Source organism: Watersipora subatra, chromosome 9, assembly GCF_963576615.1.
Source record: "Watersipora subatra chromosome 9, tzWatSuba1.1, whole genome shotgun sequence".
Lineage (NCBI taxonomy): Eukaryota > Metazoa > Bryozoa > Gymnolaemata > Cheilostomatida > Watersiporidae > Watersipora > Watersipora subatra.
In genome coordinates, this window is record NC_088716.1 from 18,283,674 (window position 1) to 18,311,079 (window position 27,406).

The following is a 27,406-nucleotide window of genomic DNA, read 5'->3' on the forward strand; positions in this document are numbered from 1 at the left end:
TTGGAACAGTGCCATGTATGAAAAAGTGTATTGTGTGAAAAAGTGTCATATGTGGACAGGTGCCAAGTGTGGACAAGAGTCATGTGTGAACAAGTTTCCTATGCCACAATGTGTCATGTGTGGACAGGTGCCAAGTTTGGACAAGAGTTGTAGTTTATTAGAGAAATCACAAGTTTCTACCCTGATGCTATGCATGTATTTTCAGCAATACTAGCTTTAAGGACTAGTTCTCATTACATGACAAAGGGGGTGTTACATAATACATTACATAATACAATACAAACCACAAGAGTCATAGGCAAACGAGTTTCATATGCCACAAAGTGTCACGTGTAAATAATGGCCATGTGTAAACAAGTGCCATTTATGGGCAGGTGTCAAGTGTGGACAAGTGCTATACCGTGAATGCCAAGAGTGAGAGTACACAATACAGATTTCAATCGTCAAGAGAGCATTTGAGTAATTCATGGCGCTTAGCATGCTGTCTATATTTAACCTATATATGAGAATTCACTGTTTAATTAAATAATAGTTTGCACTGAGGCTATGAGGAAGTAGATATGACACAATGATGGATGCAGAGGAAGGCATAATTCTAGTTCATGCATCACAGGATTGTGGTTCAAAATACAGAATAGCATGCGTAGTCTACCTTATGCATAAGAAAAATAAATGTGTTGTATTAAATAGTTTTTTACAGTTTAAAAAAATTGTAAAAACTTTAAGTCATTTTTTTACAATTTAAAAAAAATGGTTAAAATCTTTTTAAGTGAGGCAGGTTGCATAACTAAAAAAGCTATTAACAACCATGAGAATTGAAAAAAGCGATGTTTTTTTTAAAAGCCGAATGCAAATCATAAAAGTTCATTTAAATAAAAAACAAAAGAGTACTGAAAGATGTTGTAATTGGTGCATTGTGTCCAAAACATTCTAAAATACCCCACATACAAGAAAATGCATTTAGACAAAGTCTTGAAAAATCAGTCTAAAGATTAAATATTGAAAGAATCTAGGAAGTGTCTGCACATTAAGATTGCATTCTTTTAATTTAACTTTTTGATTTCACACTTGTGACTATATAAGTACAACTCGGCTGATTCCAGTGTAATGAAATATAGGAAAAAGCAGTTTTTTTAAAAGTTGATCAAATTAAGGATTATTAGGTTAGTAGAAATATGCTCAAAGAATAGACACAGATTCCATTGGTTAAATCGTAGAATATCTGCGCATCTGATGTTTTGCTGTAAATCTCAATTGACTCTATAGCGTCCATTTTAAAATGGCTACCAACTCTTGGAGACGATACAATACTAGTCGTTACTAGACTGTAGTTACAACAATTGAGAATACGAGTACATTTGAGTCAATAGAAAACAACTGTGTAAAACTCTGTCGAGTAAAGAAAAGTCGTATTTGAGTCAGTTAAGTTTGTCTCTGTAAACAGTCAATCATCTGTAGTCTGTTTACAGACCTACTAGTTGTTCTGCTTGTTTTTCATAGGAATGACTAATTCTGATCACAGGATAGCTGTAAAAGAAATTTGCAGTCAGCTGCTCATTCTGGTTCCATTTAGAGTAGCAGTTGATTAAAGTTGTATCTCTACCAATCACTGTCATTAGTACCATTATTATTATTACTATTATTACCTTAGCTTCTGAACAGAATCAAAAGCTGAATTTGTTAGTGTTTTGGTTGTAATGACACCCCTCACCAAGGTGTGTAAACTTGTATCACCTTGCTAATGACACAACCCATACAGAGCAGTGATGATTTTGTATGCTGAACATATTTAAGTATTTCAAAACAAGTACATAAATGAAGATTTAAAATTACTTTGGTCAATATTCCAAGCACTCCAAGCACTCCCACCACTATTAGGACACTATTTCTTATACTTTCCATGCTTTCTCAATTCCCTTTTGTGGTGTAATATTTTATGATCTTACCTGTATTTTTGTTGTTAACATTTGCATCTATGGGGCAGGCAAATTGATTATGGTAACTTGTCATTTTTCTGTCAAGGTTTTTGTCTGGTGAATTTGTTTCGCAGTGTAAATAAAGAAATCATTTACTAGCTTGATTTTTTCACTTTTTAGCAGTATGTAGTAGATTGTATTTCTCTACTTCTTTCTAACTTATTTTCTTTACCAAGGATCCAGTAAATATACTTAGATATAGGGCTGCGTCTGTGATTATAATCTCTGATAGTACGCAATTATTGTTTGTTAAACTAAGTTTTAGACAGACGATTGACCTTGAATCATGCTTAAAAGGTCATTGCTACAACAGAGAAAAAGAACACAAAAGCAGATTGAGACGCAATGTGTGTATGCTGAAGTTGAATTTTATGTTTATCTCTGCAGATAGTTATTTAAACTCACTATCACTTGAAAATATTTGATTTTTGTTTTTGCTGAATTAAAAACAGACAAAAGGAACTTGGAGAGAGTTTATTTAGCAATGAACATACAGATTCTGTCAGCTCAAAATTATCATCTACTAAAAGAGAATCATGGGTAATGTCTATGCTCGCTATCTCTTATTGTCGGCTGAGCGTTTTGTGATCTTTTCAATAGTACGGTTGTACAACATAAAACTCAACCTCAAATGTTTTTATTTGATAGATATTATCGATTCTGTTTTACAAAAAAGTTGAAACAAGCAAACATTAATTTGACCAGAAGACTTTTTTAAAGACAGTAATAAGCTCGCTGAATGCCAGCAATATTTCCTAATATTGCCAGAATATAATAAAAAAAGAAAGCAAGCGCTTTTATGATAGGACAATGATTTATTTAAGAGCTGGACAATACTGAGCTGTCACAGTGTACATGTATGTAGACCTTAGAGATGCTTTGTATTTACCCAATATATTTATAAGTTGTTGTTATGAGTTTTGGTATGAGATTAACTGATTTGAATAGAGTCTTGAAAAATGGTTGTTACTAGAACTAGAGAGCTTTTGAACTTGCACTCCTTAGATGTTTTTTTCCGTATTCAGAGAAGCTGATCTCTGTAAAAGTCAACAGGCAAGAAGCCATTGTATTAAGCTTGGAATGAACCAAGGTTACCGTGTTGCTAGGTCACCAAATAGAGCCATATTGAGTACAGAGTCACTAGTTAAAATTAACTTGCTGTATAGAGCTTGATGGAGCTAATTTCAGTTTCTCTTCAGAAATGCATCGATGCGTACAACTTTAATTCTATCAGGCTGAACAGGCATCCCATAATTTTTACTAATGAAAGCATGTGATGGTTTCATCTTTTTGTTAAGGTCTAAATACACTAGGTGATTTTATCATGCGTCATGTGGAGCGCGGAGATATCACTGGCGTGTGCCACACTTGAGCGTTTCACATTTGAGCGAGTCACCAGCAAACGATGACGTGGGCACGCTCACAAACTGCCAACAAAATTTTGTATCGTTAGTTTCTTCGGAGTTGTGAGTAAATTTAGGTAAGTCAATATGGCACCATCTAGGCACCGACGTAAACAACTTCAGCTTTTGATATTAGGCCTATCTCCCCTTCACGGATTGTACACTACAGAAAAACATGAGAAACAACGATTCTTGTATTTTTAACAGTGATATTTTACGATTTTTCTATATAGTTTACCTTATAGCAGGTTTTTATATTGAATATATTAAATATTTGCTATTCTCAAGATGATCAACCTGGGCAACGATTGACTTCAAATGTTGGTTTTCTACTGGATTTTTGTAGTTTATGTGTGCTATTTTATACAGGACTGGGAGTGCTTTTATTGAATTCATGAACAAATCAGTGTTCATTCTGATGATGTTTCAATTGCAACAAAATAGCAAAGTGTTGCTGTTGTACATTGGTGAATATCGATAAGAAATAATTACCCGCCATAAAAATGCATTCTGGTAACAACAAACCAATTGAAATACATCTTGCTCGCGATAAAGCTGTGATAGAGAATGTCTAGCGTTATCGCTATGCATGAGCTCGCTGAGTTCTAGCGCAGATTAGCACCACGATAACGCCTAAGTATTGCCTCATGTGTTTTCACCTCCACTCTGCCTAGAAAATGTGGGCAAGTCTCTGTACTTCAATATATTGTAGTCTATCTCTACTTTATATACCTTACTAGTAGTTACCGTACTTTTCGGACTATAAACCGCACCCCTATATAAGCCGCATCTGCCTTATTTTCCAAAAAACGATAATAAAACAATACAGAAGCCACACCTTTGTATAGGCCGCAGAACTCATGGCAGTGCTTTTCAACATAGCAGCACCTTTGCTGGTTAATAAGAGACAGTGTCGTTAGGCACTGTTCCGTATTAACAGACACTTTTTAACCCAGAGCGTAACGGAGCAGTACCATTTGGCATTTTGTTTTTTCTTTCCCTGCTAGAAGCGCACTAGTCGGAGTTTCCAATTACTGCCCCTTAGCGGTGAAAGAAAAAACGACAGAAAAGCCACACCTTTATATAAACCGCATAGCTTAAAACATCAGAAAAAAGTGGTGGCTAATAGTTCGAAAAATATGGCTTGTGTAGTGTCTGCCTCGGAGCTTACGCCAGCAACCACTCAGAAGCTGGTTCATGCGATGAATACCTCTCAGCTAATGTTCTGTCGAATCCATCACTTCTACTGACTGATGGCTTTCAGTGAATGTGATTTCACTAATCCTTACTTCATATTGCGCATGAAATGAGGAAATGTCATTGGTCATGCATCCTGTGATAGGCTGGTACAGCTAGAGCGGAGAGTATTAAAACAGCTTTCATAGTCGTGCACTTCATTTTCATGTGTGTATGCCGCTGTTCAACTACTGACAAGCATGAAGGGAAATCTAGTCATTCTCTCTTTTCTTATTTGGTATGTTGCCGGAGAATCGGGTAAGATTACAATCCTGATGCTAAGCATCGAATAGGAGTTTAAGTTGGTTTAAATCAACTCTAGAAACCTTGTATTTTATAGCGTTAAATAGTTTTTTCAATGTGAGTTTATATTAACACACGCGAAACATCTCAACTTTATGTATCTGATTTGCAAACAACATCTTTTGTCTTCAGGATTATTTACAGGTTGAAACTATCTTCAGGATTGGCTAAGCTATCAGTATTCACCTTTTTTGATAGTTTTTTAATTTATTCCGTTACCGTACTTAATTTCTAAGATCTAGAATCAATGTCTATGATAGAGCTACAGATACAATCTGCTTTCCCTATTGACCATACATAGAAAATAGAGTCTGTGTTATTAGTACACTCAACTATTGCTGACTTAAACAGCTGTCTATTGTATATAAATTTAAGTCATGATTTAGTTTTCTAATTAATACAGAGAAATTAAGAGTGCTCTACAGAAACATAACTTAAAAGGCATGATTAGCCATCTTATAATGGTTTCAAACAGTATTTTATATAAAAAAGGAAAATCTCTCAAGTGTTTAAAAAGGGAGACAAAGAAGGTAAATTAATTTCTAAGCTTTATGACAAAGCTAGAAAGTATTATCTGTTGATAACAAAGATTCCCCGGCTCGTTAAAACCAAACATACAGCTTCCTATAAAAAGTGTTACAGCTTCTTTTTGTTCATGTAACTTTTTCGTATAGCAATTTATTATATATCAATAATTGCATTGTATGCAATAGTATGCATATTAAAATTATTGCGTAATAAAATAAAAAAAGATAATATAGTGTAATATAGTACCATATAATACACTTTATTATAATATTAAATAATATAGTTTAATAAAATACATGTATAACATAATAGTATAATGTAAAATAACAATATATAATAATACAACATGATATAATTTAAAATATTTTAACATAATATTTTTTTAAGTATATACACGTGCATGTTTACACTTATATGCTGCAGCGTGGAACACTTCCAAATGTACCAAAAAGTGAATTGTCATAATCAGTAAAATGTGTTTTGGATCCGGACATCTTTGTCATTCATTTCATTATAAGAGCATATTATCTAGTTTATAAAAAATAAAAACTATACCATTTTACTGGTATAATAGATAATAATATATAATGGTATAATGAATAATGAATGTCCATTCCTCAGACTTTCCAAGAATGTCTATATACTCCATGAGCAATATTAAATATTTTTCGACACATTGTAAAATATCAACGAGCTTAATGTTTGTAAATCCATTTGATCCTGAAAAAAATATAAATTGATATCTTTGTTATTGAGTTTCATACTTTTTATTTGCATAAAGACTGCAATAATTATAGCTTTTTACAAAGTTTTTGCCTCTACACTGAAAAAAAACTACTAAAAAACTGAAAATTGAAAAAAACATTTATTGTCACTGAAAACTATAAAAGTTGAAAAAAGGTTAACTTAGAGACACTTGTTGCAAATCATAGTGACACTGATAGATTACATTAGCTAGCAATAATCCATTTTGTGTTTTCGCTTGCTAAAAATCTGGCGAAATTTGGCAGGTGTAATTTCAATAGCAGTTTGTGTGACTATGTATTGAACGGTGAGATAATTAAAAGAGCACATTTTAATAACGCATAAATTATGTGAAGAAATATATAAACATAGCAGATTCTACTAAGGTTGTGAACTAGCAGTACTTTTGGCTGATTATATAATAAATGGACAATTTTAAACTTTGCTGTCAGTGATTTTACATTAGAGGTCTGCTGCCTGTGGCGCTGTGAGTCAGTCTTATTTTAATAGCAACATAAATACACTCAATAACTTCTTTTGTAATGTCGTGTTTCGAAATTAGTTGTTTTTTCCTATAATTGCTTGTCCTACACATATGTGATGGATTACACATTCATTTTTTGCTTTCTATTCCTTTTTAATCTCTTCTTTGTTGGTCAATATTACATAACCAATGACCAATCAGCTTAGAGATTAACCCAAAAACAAAAGAAAATTAGCCAATCGGATTAGAGATGAAAGCCTAAACAAAGGAAATTTAACCAACCAGAAATTGATGGCTCTTTTATGTCCATCTCCGCCAGATTTGTAAAAGCTGTACAGAAAACTTTCTCTCTATGCAAATTTATACCCTCTATAGTACCATAGCTTGTCTCTATAGTACCATAGGCTATATCTCCTGCGTCTCCTAATCCTCTCCTTTCTGACTTCTAAATAATATAAATGAGTCACTTGAATTTAATGAAAAATTACAGACTGGTTTAAAAGCTACTAAAGAAACCATAATAGATTTTAAAAAAGATTTTTTTGTTACTATTAGACTATATAAATTTAAAAAGGCTGCTTTAAAAAATGATATTTTATTTAAACTACAGTACTATTATATTATTCTAGTTTTACTATTTTATTTTTGTTATCAATAGCTATATTATCAATAAATTTTGAAACAGTAGAAACTTGTTTTCAGTTAAGTTTTCACTGGCAGCACTATTTAGCCAATTTAAAACAAAAAGATCTATCGAAATAACCTCAATGATCTGAGTTCAGCCCTGCTTATCTGTGATTTCTTTTGTAAAGTGATTTCTTTTGTAGAGTTGAAAACAATTCACCTTGTAAGAACAATGTCAATCTTGTTATGTTTTTGTAATATCTTGACTGCAACTATACAGGGTGTCTGGAAAGACATGATTGTTCTCATTCAGTCTTCACCTTCACGTGTACGTGTGAACTCTTGTATGGTCTTATTTTATGATTTATGAAACATAGCTACTTGAATATTTGCAACATAATATAATAAAACATTACATAATTTAAAATAATATACTATTATGCAATAAAGTAAAATATAATATATAATATCGTAATATATCATAATATAATACAGCGTTGGGTTTGTATTCTACCAACCTTGGTTTTTAGTTTGTCATATTCTTTCATAGCATCCCTTTGTCTATACACTGACTATTGTAGAGCCGTGCAGTTTACCAGAATGCAGTAACCCTTGTGAGTCCCCAGGAATTAGAGAAAGAGATGTGACTGGCTGTCCAACCTGCAAATGCTGTAAGCTGTCCTACACCCTCTTTAAGCACACTTTGTAGTATATTATAATATAACACAGTTTACATATTTTACAATAGTTAAGCACACTTTGATCTTGACTGCTGCTGTCAAATTTGGAATACAGTAAAGCTGAGATTCATACTGATACTGAGAGTATGCTCCTTTGTATAAAAGCTAGCAGCTTTATCTTAGTACTTTTAGAATCTTCTAGAACCGTTTAGAAACTTGTGGAATTTTCTAGAATCTTCAAGAAGTTTCCACAAGATTATATTCTAGAGCTTACAGAACATCTTGGAATAACTTGAAAATATAATAATATAACACAGTTTAAATATCTTACAACAGTTAAACACATTTTGATCTTGACTGCTGATGTCAAATTTGGAATACAGTAAAGCTGAGATTAGTGCCGATACTGAGAGTATGCTCCTTCATACAAACAGTTTGCAGCTTTATTTTGGGACCTTTAGAATCTCTTAGAATTTTCTAGAATTTTGTAGAATTTTCTAGAGTTTTTTAGAATCTTCAAGAAGTTTCCACAATATTATATTCTAAAGCTTACAGAATAACTTGGAATGACTATAACTATATACATGCAGATTGTTGTTGACTTACAATCTATGCGACTTATGTCTGGCTGACTTCAGGATCTTCTTTAATTTTGTTTTATTCAGGCTACTTTTGTCTAATTTTTAATTGTAGGGATGTTTTTAGTCACAAAATAAATGCAATAAATCTACCATTATTTCATGTAATCTAAATTAAAGAAATAGTTGCCTACGCAGTAGTCTACTGTCGATAAGAATTGTTACTGCAATAAACAAGAAATTGCTTTGAAAATAAGTTTTATTTAGTTGAATTTTGAATTCGTAAAGTTTGTAATTAAAGGGTGGTATCAAAATATTGTATTTAGCCGCTCTACTTACATTCAGACTGGCTTACGATCTGTTGACGACAACATGTATAAGTAAATGCAGTCATAGACGATTACCCTGAATATTTCATTTAGTTCATTCAATAGAAGGTTGTAAACATACATGTAGATGTGCAGAAAATGACCATATTCTGCGATCACATCTCCTATGTTCAACAACAGTTAAAGGTTTTCTTAGACTTTGTAAAATTTCCTATTTTTTCCAACATCATATAATCACAAGTCGGACTCAGCACCTTTTAAATACAAATTTCATTCATACCCTTATTAGCATGAATAAAAATTCACATTTTGGTAAAGTTATCATCTATTGTTACAATTCTCAAAAGTTAAGTTTCCTTGACTTACTTTTGAATGTACTCTTTTGAAATACAATAATTAATCTTTTGTTACTTTGTGGTTCGCCTTTCTTGGCTTCAGTACTTTGAAGAGTAGAAAACATTCATTCAAAATTAAAAACATAAAGAAAATAAGGAGATTTGAAAAAAATTAAATATTTAAAATACATAAATGAAAACAATCTTTTTGGGAAATAACCTTGATCTGTGTAGCCTTTAAACAACATGCTAGTTCGGCATTACATAAAGGACTGCAATTAAAATTAAATAATTAAAATACATGAATCTCCCTCATACACTGTTCCAGTGATGTTCCTCCGCAAGCATCATTATGCTAGCAGCTGTGACAGTTTCATATTTTCCTGTTATGTGAAGTGTATAAGTGTAAGCACTTGTGACACCTTTCATCATGTCTCTTAAAACAAGTACTTGTGACACCTTTCATCATGTCTCTTAAAACAAGTACTTGTGACACCTTTCATCATGTCTCTAAAAACAAGTACTTGTGACACCTTTCATCATGTCTCTTAAAACAAGTACTTGTGACACCTTTCATCATGTCTCTTAAAACAAGCACTTGTGACACCTTTCATCATGTCTCTTAAAACAAGTACTTGTGACACCTTTCATCATGTCTCTTAAAACAAGTACTTGTGACACCCCTCACACCCCTTTTTAAAATGCTTGTGACACTCCTGACACTCCTCACCCTCCTTTTCAAATGCACATGACTTTCAAGGTTGCCTAATGAGCTTAGAAAAATAGAAAATGGCTTATGCTTAAAGAAAAAGTGACTTTATTGGGTATGATTTATCAGTTTTTAATGTTTTCAGAGTTGTCTGTCCACTTAATGAGGAAAAATGGGGGATTACTGCAGTTACAAATACGAGTTCTAGAAAGTTCTAAATAATCAGTAAACAATGATTGAAAATGAAGCTTAACAGATTTTCCGGTAGCTTCTTAATTGTACTACGATTGCAGAACGGAGAAACCCAAAATAGATATCAGAGAAATCACCTGATTCCTTTTCTATCATTTCCTTATGTAATGCCACATGACTGTCTCAGTGACCTGGTACTTAGCATCTGACACAGACATCTGTACAAAGGATGCTGATGAATTTTATGAGTTCTTAATGATAGGATATCCTCAAGCTTTGTAAAAATAAGGAAACATTCTTGGCAGGTTTTGAAGGAAATAATGAATCAAAATTCATACTTCTAGTTTGGTTATTGACAGATGAGATAAAAGTTTGTCAATGATTATTGCCAAGAAGAACTGCTTTTGTCAACTACGGTGTATGGTTGTTGCGCAATAATCATCTATCCAAAGCCAAGTAAAGGCTGCCATTAACATTATTATTATTACTAAAACATAATAATATAAATAATATAATATTATACGATATATAGTTTAATTATACATAACAAAATTCAATACATATATAATATATATTTAATGTGTATTGATATATATGATATATTGAAAAGTATAATATATAATTCCATTATATATAATTGATTTATATACAGTAAATATGAAATTAGATTAAATTGGAATAAAAGTATATTACATTTTATACGTTTTTATTTTTCTGTAACCAATCAGATAACCTACCAGAGAGTGTTCAAGAGACTTGCACACAGGAACAAGATGGAGTTTCAAAACTAAATATTTTGGTGACCTGGTAGAAAGTGCGTAGCATATCTGTGTGATGTTTGGATGAAATCAGCCAAATTATGTAGAAACGCAGTGTTTAAGCAGACTAACAGACAGACTGACAAGCATGTGTGCTCACACACTCACATACAATGACAAATTTAGATTTATTAATATATAGATGTAGATTATATGATATTAAATTATATCATTTTACTATATTACTACATATTTTGTACTACATTACAGTACATTATAACATATTATATTTTATTATATTACACTAGTACGTTTGTCAGTCTCGTGCACTGTGAGAGATAGTCATGAGTAATCAGTATATATAGAATTATTATGTAAAGCAGTAAAGTGGGAGTGGTGTAGTTGTAGTTTGATTGCCTTTAAATCTGAGGCCCCGGGTTCAAGTTCTGTGCAAGGCGGTTTTTTTCAACACTCTTAGTGTAACTTTAGACAGATGGATAGACCCTACTCTTAATATAGTAAAGAATATGTTAACTGATGCCATATTGTATTATATGTATTATATAACATTGTATTACTGAATATTATATTATATTATATTAGAAAACCAAAGATTTGATCAATCAATAGAATCTAAGAAACTAATAATTTGGCTAACAATGAATAATACAGCAAACAAAGGTTATTTATTAGAAGTGAGACTATAAAATTAAAGAGAAAACAACTTCCACTGAATAATATTTTCCACCAGTTTTGAGAACACTATACGTGTATATTATATTAAAATAGATGTAAATCTTCTTAATCACAATGTTGATGCAGAACGTTTTAGATTGATTGGTAATGATGACTGCTAAATCAGGTAAATAAAAGATGCAACAAAGTAACACCACAGAGTAATACTATAGGGTAATCACATAGAGCCATACCATAAAGTAATCACATAGAGTAATACTATAGAGTAATACTATAGAGTAATACCGTAGAGTAATACCGTAGAGTAATACCGTAGAGTAATACCGTAGAGTAATACCGTAGAGTAATACTATAGAGTAATACTATAGAGTAATACTATAGAGCAATACCATAGAGTAATACCATAGAGTAATACCATAGAGTAATACTATATGGCAATACCATAAAGCAATACCACAGAGTAATACCCTAGACTCCTATAGTAAAACCATAAAGTAATCGCATAGAGTAGTATTCAGCATTGGCGAAGAACTGGTGAATATGTATTGATGTGACCCATTCAAAGCCCGGAAGATCATGAGGCTATTTCATATCTTATTTTGCAGTTCTAAGGCTACCTAAATATATTGACAATTGCGGATTTCATTTTAACAAAAAAACTAGTATATACCTAATACTTTGAATAAGTTTACGTCATTCATAAGTTAAAAAATGGCAGGTTTTTGATAAATTTAGCAGCATGGTTTACACTAAAAGTCATGCTGTTTATTTTGCTTTACATTGCATTCAACCACCAAGCTTTATGTTTACAGTATGTCCTGTGCTGGAAGACTGTGCGATTATAGAGTGTCCAGAAGGGCAAGTTCCCTACACCCAAGATAGCTCTATGACAGGGTGTGAAAGATGCCTTTGTGGTAAGGAACCTTAACTAAAAAAATCCCTTTTGGCAATAAAGTACCAGGTTTTAAATTAAAAACAGTTGAACAAATATATATTATCATTTATTGTTATAAAAAGTGAAAGTACTTATGAGCTATAGATAAAATCATACATAGCCTGAAAAGTTTACTCCCCTCGTAGTTAAAAATGGTTAAAAAGGTGTTTAATTAGGACACTATTTAGCACAAGGATGGCCTGGATTATATGACTAGGTGGGGTAGTCTTGTGCCTACCTCTAGTTGATTATAGGATGAATGGTAGAATGCTGTCTATTGTCAGATGTATAGTGAGAAAGCTTGTTTTATTCCACTAATGCTTTGTCTCTGTACATGATAGGTTAAAATATAAGCTTAATTCAACAACTAAATCCAGTTTTTTTTAAATATCAGGTTTTAATACTTTCGTAAATATTTTCCAACTTTTCAGATGACCTAAGTTTGGCTCTTAGAATATACTGTTTGCCAAACTTAAAATTATTTCTTTTTGCTTTATGAAAAAGATGGATTAAAGCTACATTGGTGGTCTCGAAAAGCACAAGAGATTTTTAAAGAGCCCAAAATACTGTGAGAGGCCAGGAAAAGTTTTGCATAAAAAAGGCTATGACACATTCTGAATGTGTTGATACTGTTTTAATATAAAACCGTTGTGTTGCGATTTTCGGTCTTGTAAACATGGCAAATCTTAAAAGATTTCCAGTTTTCTGTCACCAATAACCTGCAACAATTATATGTTAAGCTATGACTGTCTCCTATAGATATTAGCAAACTCATAAGATGGTGAAGCTGTATATAGACGCTTTTATTTCCTAAGACCCAGATTCCTAAAAAGCTATTACAATCTTGTTTTTATAGTTTTAGCTAATAAAAGTTTCATAATTTTTTACCCTTTCAAACCTCAAGCTAAAACCTTCTTCTTTTAGTTGATGGAAAGAACAAACCAGGCATTTGTCCGGTGACACCGACAAGCCCTGGAGGTGCTTGTCAAGTAGACTGCACATGGGACAAAGATTGCGCAGGTAACTACAAGTGCTGCGGACTTTGCCCCAGACTTTGCGTCGCTTCCCTTGAAATCACCTTTGAAAAACCAGGAGAATGCCCTCAAAAGGAAGACAACTCCTCTATCTGTGAAAGCAAATGCAATGAAGACTCAGACTGCCCAAGGGAAGAGAAATGCTGCGGCAGCTGTATGAGGGAATGCATCAGCGTTCAAAGTCAAGTTGGGCTGAGCCGGCAGCATCGAAGACGGGATCAAGGCTCCTCTCAGCAGTAAGCCTCTTTCTGTAGATACCTGAGCAGAAAGCTTTTTTCTGTAGATACCCCAACAAGAAGACAGATTCATTACAAAGAGATTTTTACATAGAGATTGCTGAAAACACTGTATCATACCCTGTCAGTCAGTAAAAATATGTCGGAAAGACAACTACTGTGTGTTAGCCTATATCATTAATTATAGTCTGGCATGGTTACAATATGCTCCAGTATTGCCTAGGTTTATCAACAAGACCAGACTATGTGAATATAAATCACCATTTATTTTACATGTAGCTTAAGTAAGCATATTAAATATGCTAACAAAGTAACCAGAATGTTGAATAATATGGTTTTAATAGACATCGAAGTACACGAGTTTATCTCTAAGCTGAGTAAACTCAGATTATACAGTAATCAACTGTTAGCTATAGTTTTGGGTCAAAACTTCAAACAGTTTTTTGCTTTTCAAGTTTAACAAGAGTTGTTTTTTATTGATGGAATTATAGTTACAATACGTTATTTGTATTAAAATTACTTTCAGCTACATGGATAGTTTCAACTCTAACGGAATATCGATAAACATTTCAGTATAAAAGGTGGAATTAGATCATTTTTAAGGCAGGGCAGCTTTAACCAATTTCAATCTTGCTGAATTCCCTCTAATCATTGTTAATCCCCTAGTTAATCTTCAGTAAACTCTAGCCATAAAATCACTAATACCTTCTATTTAAATTTGGCGAAACCTTTTTACTAATAGCCTAATTTCTCACTTGTCAGTTAAACATTTTTGTTAGAAATATATTTTTATTATTTTATTTTTTCAGATGTCCGGCAAGAATGCAACGCGTGAAAGAGTGCAAGACCGCAAGAAGCCACCGGTGTGACACGGATGATGATTGTCGAAGAGGAAAAATATGCTGTGGCTTTTGTCGAAGGAGATGCGTGCGCGGCAGGTTCCGCCGAAGAATGCGCAATTAAATTTAATAAACATATATAATATACATGTTTATTTCATATATATGAAATAAATAAGAAACATATTATATATTTTTTAAATATTTTTACAGTGCCTTGCTTTTTACTTAAATTCTTGTTTTATGATGCAATTTTTTTCAGACTTTTATATCAAGTATTCATGGAATATTCTAGAAACAGGCCAGTAACAAGAAATGTAACAACACAAAGCTGATGCATATTTCCTTATATTTATTTTATTTAGAATACATGATCTAGGTACTATTCTTTTTAAAAGTTTTGAGGAGCCATCTTCAGCTGACCAGCTGTTATTGACATCAATGAGATTAACAAATCCTAAAATCTTTCTGGAGACTACAATTTGTTTTTTATTGTGTACACGACGAGCTGTGATCGTATCACCAACTAAAGTAAAAAAAATGACCAGGTAGTATAATAAATGTATTTGGATCATATGAGAATTAGCATCATGATGATATGAGAGACTCAACAAAAAAGTATTTATAAAATCAAAGCTAAAGGCTTGACTACGGTATGCAAATTTTCCTAACATAATATTGTTGTATAAATTTAAATATAAAGACACATAGAACATAGATGTTTATAAAATGTAAAATACAACATACTTTAAAGTAAAAAAAATATGATTGACATATATTGTGTACATTAATACAATCGAATTTTGCTGAAAAGTTAGAAGTTGTCCACCCAACACCAATGAAATTCCATAAGAAAGAGAACAACTTCATATTGTGCTATTATAAAAGTTGTTTGGCAGATGACTATAATAAAATCATACATGAGTCGTCATCAGGCATTTCCTCAAGAGAAATAGGCTGGCTATCAGAGTCTGTTTTAAGTACCCCGTCAAGTACCTTCGGGTTAGGTAGGACCTTGAAGACGCTACAGAAATAACAACCTATTACTACCATATTATATTATATTATATTATATTACTTATTACTACCATATTGTTTGAATTTAACCCTTCAAAGATTAACTTGCACAAAAATTTAATATATTTCATCATAAAATATCGGCATTTTTTCTATGATTTGCAATTATTTATGACGTTTGAAGTGATCTGATTTTCAAGATGTTTCAAGATTAAAATCAACAAATCTTGATCACGACTATATCGCTCAGATCATGCAAAAGTACGGTTATGACATCTACAGTTGCTCAAAAATCGAAAGAACAGAGACTTGTGATGCTGCAACTTGAACATGATAGCCGATATCAACTATTGCATCGATATTTGAAGGTGACACCAACTAGTGATGTCACTACCAACTAGTGATGTCACTACTAACTAGTGATGTCACTACTAACTAGTGATGTCACTACCAACTAGTGATGTCACTACCAACTAGTGATGTCACTACTAACTAGTGATGTCACTACCAACTAGTGATGTCACTACCAACTAGTGATGTCACTACCAACTAGTGATGTCACTACCAACTAGTGATGTCACTACCAACTAGTGATGTCACTACCAACTAGTGATGTCACTACCAACTAGTGATGTCACTACCAACTAGTGATGTCACTACCAACTAGTGATGTCACTACCAACTAGTGATGTCACTATACCAACTAGTGATGTCACTTCACAAGCATTGTTCTTTTAAGAGTTTTAACTGAGATCAAGCTTTGTAGAATTTAATCTTGAAACATCCTGACAGTCAGATCATCCAAAACACACAAAAAAATTGCAAATCATAGAAAAATATGAAATTTTTTTGATAAAATCAAGTAAAATTTTTTGTAAGTTCATTTTGAGCCATCCTTGTCACGTGTGTCAATATTCCTAAAAAATTTGCCAAAAAGTTCAACATTTTTTTCATAATCAAATGATATTTGGTAGAACACGAGAAAACAAGTCCAAGAACACACTGCAAATGTCAGCAAATAAAACATGTTTTGTGAAATTTTTTGGGCTAAAACTATCAAAATTCATATGATTTTAACAAAGTCTGGGAATGTTTGCACTATCAATCATATCCATTGAGCACATGTTCAGCATCATCTTCTGACACAAAATCATCAGCAAAACTATAGTTAGTATAACTTAATTCTTTATCTGCATCACTATCATCTATCGCATCCAACAACTGAGCTGTGTGCAATTTTTTTGCGATATCTTCTCAATAAAAAATCTTGTTTCATACTCTACCAAGAAAGTAGACCAAGACATTTGGAAATTGTAAAAAGTTGAAGTAAACTTTTTGGTCTAATGCTGTATGTAAGAATTAATTTGATTGGTTTGCGCTGTTACTTGGAAACAGCGCTTGTAAACAAAGCCATGTGAAGGCAAGAATACCGGTTGTCATAGTTTCAAAGAGTTAACAAATAAGGCTTTTCTTATAAACCAACCAGTTTCATGAAATTAGTTCTGCCATTAGCCAGTTTTATTGAAGCATTATAAGTACATCTTCGCTGCATCTTCCTAACAGTTTGGATGGGTTTACTGCCTGTTCACTAGTTGCCGAGCATTCATCAGTTACTGACAGTTCACCGATTGGCTTGAATACGGTAATTTTACGTTCAGTTAAGGGGAGCGCACTCCTTCAATGTTAATTTAAATCCTTTTTTTCTCATTTCTTCTACACAGCAAGGTCTATGTTATAATCAGCTAAGGAAACCTTGTGAGCGATGAACTTCGATACCTATATACTCAAGCTTCTCAAAAAAACTCAATTGAAAGTCAGTGCACTCTGTCGATCCTGTTTACTATTACAAACTCAAGTAACAAGGAAGTATTGGACAATGATCATCAGCACTAAAATTTAGCAAAGCGTTCAAAGACATTAAGTGGTAAAGAAGTACCAACATCTGCCAATCAATTTCTCACATGAGCATCACTCACTCTTATACTACTAAAATAAGTACTAAAGAAGAATGCCTCTGAGTGGTGAAGTTATCTGGGTGTTTATTTACGAAAATATATCAGATAAAGCAGCTGAGTGCAGCTGTAACTTTGTCAACATAGCTCATAGTAGCTTAGTTGGCTGCACCTTGCTTGATTCCATTAATAAACAAAATATATTTTTAATTATTGAATAATGTTGTATAGTAATGCTGAATATCATAACATCACTCAGGAGCACTGAACATAGACTTGCTACTAAAGGCCTATTAAATTGCCACTCTTGATCAGAAAAAATCTTTTTTTGCTACAAGGGTTCTAAATACCAACCATTATTAAAATTATTTTTTCATTTTGGCGAAATATAGACGCTGCTACCACAACACCATATAATATACCAAAAAACTGTTACCGTTAACCTAAATCTTAACATTGAGTAGTATAAGCTGAGTGACTCAGAAGGAAGCCATTTTCTGTTAGAAACATACGCAACCATTGTCTGAGCGATGCCTAAAGAATCATCAACGTCGAATGGTTCCGTTTATGCAAACTTCATACTTTTAGTCAAAATAGAAATGCATATATAATTATTTTTAGTCATTAGTTTTTCAAATCTTTCAACTTGTTCCAAAACTTGACCAGCAAACAGCCAAATGTCCTTACCACTCAATATGATCCATTTTACCAAAACTCGTATACTTCAGGGTATCATACTTTTTGACGCTATTTTACATAGAGTCGTAACGTTCGGCGATCAGCATCTTTAAGCACGGCAACTAGATGACATTGTGCCTGTGTACAAGGAACATGCGCACTACAACCTTCTGTTCACATGTTCTACTAGTAGCATGGGAATGCATCTCGCTTTTATGCCCGCACGCCCATTGAAGTCTTTCATACCGCCAAACAGACACACGATTTGACGAGAGAACAACTCTTAAGTCCTAAAACATCTATCGGAAATGTTTGATTTTTACAGTGTACTCATTTTAATCTGCAAAAATATTTGCAACACTTTGCAACACATATTTGAAAAAATTTCATTTGAGAAGAATATAATAAATATAATAAAACAGTTCTAGCGATATTGACCAAAAGCACCAATAAGACGATAGAGCTATGATAAATCAGCATGGATCAACCAACAGCAAGATAAAAACTTTGTTTGGCATTATTGCATAGAAATTTAAATGTTAATTAAGTAAATTACTCTAAAGTTATTTGTTAATCAAGTTACACATATTAGATGTACTTTAATATTTTTGACCAAGAGTAAGCATGAAAGCTTGTGAAAACGCAAGCATTAAATAAAATTTAATGTTATAAGCTTGTCCATTTAATTGGAAACATTGAAAATCCCTAATATGCTAATTAGGTTAGGTACATGTGCTTTGTTTAATAAGTACCAGATAGTTAGAAGCGCAAAAGCTGTTGCTGATCAGATGCTTTATTATTTGAAGTTATAATCTCTTACTACAATAAAAAATGAGGTGAGTTAGCGGCCTAATAACAAGAAGACGAGATATGGGCATCTCGTCTCCTCCTTTCATCTATCATTCAAAAATTTCCTTTTTTACGCACAAAAGTCTGATGCAATGGACTGAATATTTGGTGTCGGCGACAAAACCAAAAAACCAATAGTAAAAAATACCTTTTAAAAAAATCTACAAATTTCTGTGTAAGTTCAACATTAATTGCCTTTTTGAATGTTCTAAGGCTCACAGTAGGGGGTATAATACAGGAACAGAAGCTAAAGACTCAATACATCGACGTCTGACAGCCATAATTGTCTTTCATATAGCCAGTTGAACAATATCGACACTTCCTCCTCGGGTACTGGATAGTTTCTGCAAGACAAGGTATATGCTGAGAACTAAGACAGAGCAAAGCCGGTGTACACTTAATGTATTTAACAGCACTTCACAGACCAACATTTAGGTTAATTATTGAGTTTTGCTGCGGTGCAGACTGGCTACATACGTTGCTACGACAGAACACCATGACCAAGGCAGGCGTGGCCAACCCTAGGAGCACCAGCGTAGCCGAGCAGAGTCTCCCTATCATGCAAGAGACTCCACTACCAGCGAGAAAAAAGACAGTCATTAGGGGAGAGGGGGGTTGGGAGGGGAAAGGGGGGTTGGGAGGGGGAAGGGGGGTTGGGAGGGGGAAGGGGGGTTGGGGAGGGGAGGACGAAAGCAAAGGGATGGAGTCTATCGCAAGAGGATTGATACAGAATACAATAGTAGACACTCCTGCAGCATAAATAATCGGTTCCTGGAGCGTCTATGTAATAGGGATTTTACATTATAAGAACAGTAAAATACATATAAATTGCTTCATCTGTTCTAAGCTTGTTCCAAACTCACCCCTTTCGGCATACATAAAAGGAAAACGCTGTGCGCTGGTACTGTAGCTGCGGCATTATTGGTTTGCATCGACAACCTTTCTCCTTTTTATGATCATTCTAACTGGTTTTATAGACCATGGTTGAGGTAATTTTACTAATTTATGGAGAGCGCATACCTTCGACGTTCATTTATTGCGATTTGCTCTTTTTTAAACAGAAAAGTCTGCTCTGCAAAGTAAAACTGAAAACTTTATACGTCTATAATAAAGCAAAACAAAATTATTCACAAAAAGTGGCACTATCTGTTTGTCACCTATCTGTATCCAGGAGTCATGGTTAGGATGAATCTGAGTTTTCCACAACACTCTAACTCGCGATGTTGGGACTGGTGAACCGATGATTGTAGATTCAAAATATGTGAAATGTGATTACAAGCTCTTAAAAGCTCAAAAATGAACATACTTTAAAAAATAGCAATGTAATTTTAGTGGCATCATACAGTGAATTGATGCAGACTTGTAAAATGTCTACATATAGTATATGAAAATAGTAGCCTTAGAGCCTGAACAGATGACTTATAGCAGTTGACAGCATCAGAGTTTTCATTTTACTTCAAAGATCATTTTATGCAAGCTTTAGTAGATTTTATCGAAAAATATAAGTATTTTTCTATCATTTGTGATTGTTTTTTATGTTTGAAGTGATCTGACTGCCAGGATGTTTCAAGATTAAAATAAAAAAAACTTGATTACGGTTAAAAGCTCAAAAAATTGCTAGCCAAAGTTGCTAGATAGTATTTATACACAGAAAAAAACAACTGTCAACTATGATTGCATACAATAGCTTCTACATCTAGCAACATTTGCTGATGTTCAGAGGGGATAACTCCTGAGTGAATTTTTGGTAACCATTGACTATTATGCAAACATTGTAGCACTTATATGCCGAACATCCAACTAAAAGCTTTTTATTCAAATTTTACTGAGTGTCGCTGTTAGACACCCTTATGGTGTTGTTGCATGGGAATATATAAACTCAATTGACTGTACAGAGAGAATTGCACTTTGACATCATTTTTAAGGAATGAACCTTTAAAAAATTCCTACTGGTGCTGTTATCGCTGTTGATTACATAATAAGTACATGTATTCATAAATTAACTTTGAGACTGTGCTCAAGAATAAGTCAATCATCAATAAAACATTAAAATGGAGGAATATTACTATCACCATTATTATCAGAAAACTGAGTTTTTTTAAGACTTTTTATAAAACGTTTTATAAATTAAAAGGCTACAAATTAAAGAAATGTTGGTTTTATTAAAAAATTATTTTTTTATTTTATACCTGAGAAAAAGACAAAGATTTAATCGAGAAAATACTATGACATGTAATAATTAACTCTTCCGCTACCGTAAGCCAATGTATTGGTTTATCAATAAGGTTTCACTTTTCTTTTTATTACGAAGCCTACACATTATCTAGACCAATTATATTTTGCCTCCAATAAAAACAACTTTGTTTTTAGTCATGTGCAACTAATAGAAAAGTTTTGGTTCAACAATTCAATTTCTAATTGTTTTCAATGAATGTTAAGTAACCAATAGTTGGAAAGGCACTATTTGCTAGTGAGAATAATAGGGAATACTAAAAACTTACATGTATATACAAACAGAGATGTATTTATACTTTCATTACGAGTCAAAGCAAAGCCTAAACTGAAATGCATTCATGGAAATATATTGTGTCAATTGCATAGAATGGTTACACAATGAAATAATTCAATGTGTAACTATTGAGTGTTCAATGACGGATTTAATTAACCAAAGAAACAGCAGATAAGCGAAATGAATATTGAGCAAAATGATATAAATTTTAGTGGGATGAAAGAAGTAGTTAAAAATTATTGGGAAGTAAATTTTCAGTCAGAAAAAAACCGGCAAGCAAAGTTTTTCATCTCTATGTTGCATATTATGGTTTACTGTAATTAGTTTTACGTTTGCAAAATCAAAATGCTCAGAAACAATCGCTATATAAAGAGACTCAGTTTTAATGGTATGCTTAGGGGTATGCACACCCTTCTTTGTATACCACTTCCTATGTAGACCCCTGCGTGTACCATGGCAGAGTATGTTGCCAGTAAAAAAACAAGTACAAAATCTGCAAATCTTTTTGTTTGCGGAGGAATCATTTGAGAAACCTGGCAATTAGACAAAAACTTAGATCTTCATGAGAAACACACCAGCCAGTCCTCCTGATCAGTGACTAAGCAAACCCTATTCATATTGAGAGTGTTTAGCAAATGAATAAACATCAAGTGTAAAAAAGGAGATCAAATCTTGGAAATGACAGTTTGATGAAAGAAAACGGGTTAATATATGAGCCTGCTGCTGTGGTTCTTGGCCCAATTAGTCAAAACATAATGCAAAAATGCATGTTTAATGCAAAACGCTGTTCCGATTGATTACACATGACGATAACTTTGTTAAAAAATGGCCAAAAAATCTGAAAATCCTTGACATATTATCGACTCACATGAAAACGCATTACCATAGCAATCTGAAATTTTGTGACAACACTACAGAGGTGTTTCCAGGCAAACGCCGCAATGGGTTTTTTCATCGTGCAAATATGCAAAACACCACAGGGACTAAGGGCATTTGATATTATAATTGAGTGTAAGTTGGTTAAATTTACCAACTTTTGTGAAGCATAAATTTTTCACCAATTAAGTTAAGCACTTTCCTTTGTTGAGGTTCATTACACAGTTTTGAAGGTCAAGGGCATTTAGGAGGCATGCTGAAATGGTCACAAAAACTCTTATACTTGACCAGAACCAACTGTGATGGGTGCTAGCGTAATAATGCTCGTGAAGTCATCTCAGTGGGCCTGAGTGGAAGAGGTTTATGTATTCGTGTCAACTTTTGCTGTTTTAATGAATAATTTTAAACCCGTAAAGCATTGAAGCCATGAAAACTCAGCCGTTAAGTGTTACTGTACTTTTTCCCATAATTATCTAATGTGTTTTTAGTAATAAAAAATGTAATTCACATTTTCATTGGATTAACTCTATGAGTTTGGAAGACTAAAATGAATCAATTGGTTTCTAGTTTGTCTAGTTAGTTTTCTTAACCTGGGTTAACAAGGTTAGGCTTGAAAGTGTTAATATTGTATTTAGAGGCAGTAGTTGTTGATATAAGCCAGAGAGTGTCCTGTCCACACCCTATTCATTTGCTTGCTAAACACTGCTCCATAACAGACAATCTATTTTAAGTCCACAAACCAAGAGATAAAGACATACAATAGACAAAGACTCACAATTAATTATATAATGCATGAAGTCAGACCAGCAAACATAAGCTAATTCTATTTTTCAAATTCACTCATGCAGCAATAATCACATCTCACCATTTGCGTACTGCACTGGCACTGTACTGGTTTGCATACTGGTTTGGTTTACAATAGTGCTAACCCGATTTTGATTGGTTCTTGCTTGCTTACAAGAAATTGAAAAAGTTTGGGAGCACTCAGGGATGCCTCGATAGTTACGGAGGTGTTGAAGTAGGACGCTAGGCTAGCGGCGACCATTTTGGAAACAGCAATCAGGCAGTCTCAAATTAATAGGGACTTGGGAAAAGTTTTGAGAAGCCATGAGGTGAGTTGTACAAGACATGACTTGAAACTTGGAATATTTTGACATGATGGGTGGTCCTGTCAATTGGTTTAGTTTTTGTGTGTAGGCCTACAGTAACTGCTCATCGGATTGGTGAGATATTTGGATGCAAACTTTATTTTCGCTCATAACTATGTTGACCTGTGTGTAGCCTACGGCTCGGCTTCGCCTCGCCTTTGGCAATATCCCACTAAAGACAATTATAGTGTAGCTCAACGGTTAAGTTTGCTGTCTCCTAGATCAGGAGGCTATGAGATCAAATCCAGTGCTGTTCGAATATTTCATTGCTAGGTTTTAATTGCGATAACTGGACACAGCGTTTAACAAAAAGACAATCACTGAGATTTATATATATATATATAGATGTATAATATTTATACACTTATTTGCATACATATACATGTATGCGGATATGTATGTGTAGAATAATAAGGTACATATATACCCTAGGACACTTATATTTCGCTAGTATTTAGTTTCGTGAGTAGCTCACAGAGTAAAATTTCGAAGCAACTTAATTTCGCAGCTCTGATGAGTGCGAAAATATAGTGATGTGAAAATAAATGCAGTGGAACAAACATAATTATATTCCTCAGGTTCGGTTCACCGATAAAAAAATTCCAATTTGCGACTAGTTTGTAATTGTGAACCGCAGGTAGAATGGTGTGGGCAAGGTCGATAATGCAATTTGATCGCTTGCTGCCATTTGTTTCTTGGACTATCAACAGGCCAGTTTTCAATGGGGCAGCTGGCCGGCTGAGCCGCCCCAACTTTTTGGGAATTTTTTACGGTAAGTACAGTCCAACTTGAAAAACTTGCCCTCAGATAAAATGTAACATTTCATCTCAAACACAAGGTCAGCTCAAACGGATTTGTTTGGTCAGTTCCAAGGCAATGATAAATTCCTTCAGATAACTCGACCTCAACATCCTTTATTCGAAAAGTTATTTGCCCAACGGCCATGGACGCGGTTTTTATCGCTGTAGAATGTCACTTCATTCCAAGCCATAGAGACAAACATCAACTTCTAGTAGTTCTTAGGCATCATTATTATCATCATCAGAGGCAAAATATTTTTGTTAACGACTTTTATAAAGGTTTGCAAAAGATTAAGTTTTATCAATCACCCGCTTGGCCGTGTCCCATCAAAAGCGTAAAAGCCTCCGAATGAACTTAAAATAAAATCCGCAAAATTGATCTTTGTTAAAACGCTCAAAAGGAAAAGATGTTTTTTTTCTGAGCGTATTAACTGCGGTCATGTTTTGCCTATTTTAATTTAAAAATGTCTCGTCAGTCACACCACTTAAAACAAAACAAATCTCAAAAAATTACAAGTTATTGAAGAGGTGTCAGTGGTGAATCCAAACCTTTCCAGAGCCATGCTGCTTGTGTAGTACTGCGAGTGTCAGTGCATGTGTCTTATTTTCTTTCAACACACGGTGCTCACTGCATTGATTGATGTCCCCAGCAAATGATAACGCTAACTAATGCATGTGCATTGACATCAAATTCCTATCATTATAAATCATTCCTAATGGGAAAATAATCCTAAATAATTGCAAAATAATAACGTAATAAATTTTGACAGTCAAATTATTTTGTCAGTTTATATTTTAACGATGCTATAGTGGTCGTTAAAAATGTTAAAATAAATGTCGTTATAAAATTCAATTATACAGTATCAATGAACAAAGCTATTTAGTTTCGCTTTTTCGCTCGTTTGTTATGATAGTTTAGTTTCGCACATGAAACTTTCGCGAGATGATGACACCGCGAAAACGCAAAAGTTAGATGCCGCGAATACATAAGTGTCCTAGGGTATGTATATAGGCCCCCTATACATATATAAATTTGTTGACTGATTGAGTACTACCTTTGGCAAATGAGAATTTTGAAACTATGTTTCTTCAACCTATATAATAGGTCCAACAAAAAAATCGCTTGAAAGTTTATTTTACTATAAGCAGCAAAGTACACAGAATCTGATTTTTTAGGCCATTGTGTATTCGAGCGGCAGCCACAGGTACTATGTACATAACGAAAGGTGGCGGCAAAAAGAAATGAAAGCATTTGCAAAAGTAAATGAGATGGTGTGATTTTTTGTATTATACCATTTTTCTCCTCACTGCTGCCTTTTGCGACGCATTTTGGCAGCAAATTTCAATTGCATATCAACAGCAAAAAAACATATTTTAAGTTTTTACACATTTTATGAAGTTGTCCAAAACAATGAGTAATTAATGCAAAGTTAATACTTCAAAGATTTCCTGTTTTCTTACTCAAATGCTGGCAGCCGTATACACTGGGAGAGATCATCGTGTGTAATAACAATGTGCATTGTGGTTGTATGTGAATAAAAGGGTTTGATTCTCATGCAGTACAATCTCTTTTCCGAGCTCTTAAGGGGTGGTCACACGAGCGCCGAACCGAACTAAATGACGCAAAACGACGTCGTTTTCAGCTCTAAAAAGTTCGGCTGAGGACATTTCTGGCCGAAACGAACTATTTCGGCACTGCTCGAAATTTCGTGCCGAACCCTTGCTCTTATTGGCTGGTTAAAATTCTAGAATTCTAGCGAGCACGTGTCACATTTCTTGTGAGTAAAGTTAAAAAAGAAATGGGACGATACTTTTATTTCATTAAATAAACCACATGAAGCAATTTACGATAAGGTTCACCCGGACTTGTGATTGGGTTGCATAAATGTAAGATGTTGCACTTAGGTTTTGCATAAATGTAAGGGAATGGTTGTGATTTTCTTTCGTGTAGAGTATAAGTAATGTGTCATTCATCCTGATGAACTATCGTTGACTGATTTATTTATGTAAAACCACAGTACTATGATAAAGACTGTTTTTGTTTGTTATGTACTCAGCATAGAAAAACATTCATATGTTAATAAAAAATATAATTATGTTGATGGGAAGGGTTAGCAAAATATTTGTATCGAGTGATTTATTTTGAGCAGCCGAACGATCTTCTGATAAATCTGCTGTTTAATTATAATTTATAATTGTTCCTCAAAGTTTTTTTGTTTACAATAGAAATATTTAACTCAAATACATAACAACTACTAATGAAACCGTGTCCTGTCTCTATATGTATGGTATCTAGGAAGCGAAGTTTCTTCGGTGGCCGTGTGACATGTGCCACGAACCGAACCAGCCTCCGAACCAATCCTACGTCGGTTCGGTGCTCGTGTGACCACGCCTTTAGCGTAGCTTTGGACAAACAAACAGATATGGCTCTTGACATAGTAAAGTTGTCGGTCAAGCAGAGTTCGGCACTTGCAGACATAAAGCTTGCTTTTAGTACATTCTTATGAAACTTTGACTTATCTTCCCTTTTGAATAAAAAATAGAAATGCCTATAAAAACTTACAGAACTGTGCACACGTCCCGTAGCGCAAAATGATCCCAGCTATCAACTGAAGACAATACATTTTCTCCTATGATTCCTTCAACAACTGATGAGCGTAACTTAAGCATAGCTTTATAGCATGCCATATAACCCTTATAGCAAGTCAGTTGGCTCTTAGAGCAAGCTATATGGCCCTTACAGCAAGCCATATAACCCTTATAGCAGGCCTGTTGGTCCTTATAGCAAGCCAGTTGGCCCAGCACAGTAAACTCTCAAATAATGGATGTTGATTGGACTGGTGTAAGATGCAATTATGTGAGAACGTTCAAGGTAAAAATGCATTTCTACATTATGAAGTTAATCAGTAAACAGAGTATATATATATTTAACATGACTGCATCCTATTATTTATCTATT

General features: G+C 33.7%; 2 protein-coding genes across 2 annotated transcripts in view; one reads left to right on the top strand and one right to left on the bottom strand.

Moving 5' to 3' along the window:
* The window catches only part of LOC137405417 (WAP four-disulfide core domain protein 3-like), a 75,604-nt gene extending 48,500 nt beyond the window's left edge, over window positions 1–27,104 (bottom strand). Inside the window, exon 1 of the mRNA XM_068091672.1 lies at window positions 27,011–27,104. Coding sequence (XP_067947773.1) covers window positions 27,011–27,071 — 61 coding nt within the window. The 5' untranslated portion in view covers window positions 27,072–27,104. The remainder of the gene's footprint in view (window positions 1–27,010) is intronic.
* LOC137404484 (transcriptional repressor NF-X1-like) lies at window positions 4,790–15,306 on the top strand. Its single transcript, XM_068090706.1, has 5 exons — window positions 4,790–4,873; window positions 7,880–7,969; window positions 12,388–12,489; window positions 13,434–13,779; window positions 14,589–15,306. The coding sequence occupies exons 1-5, from the start codon at window positions 4,816–4,818 to the stop codon at window positions 14,740–14,742; spliced, it is 750 nt and encodes a 249-aa protein (XP_067946807.1). The 5' UTR covers window positions 4,790–4,815; the 3' UTR covers window positions 14,743–15,306.
* Window positions 27,105–27,406: the final 302 nt, after the last annotated feature.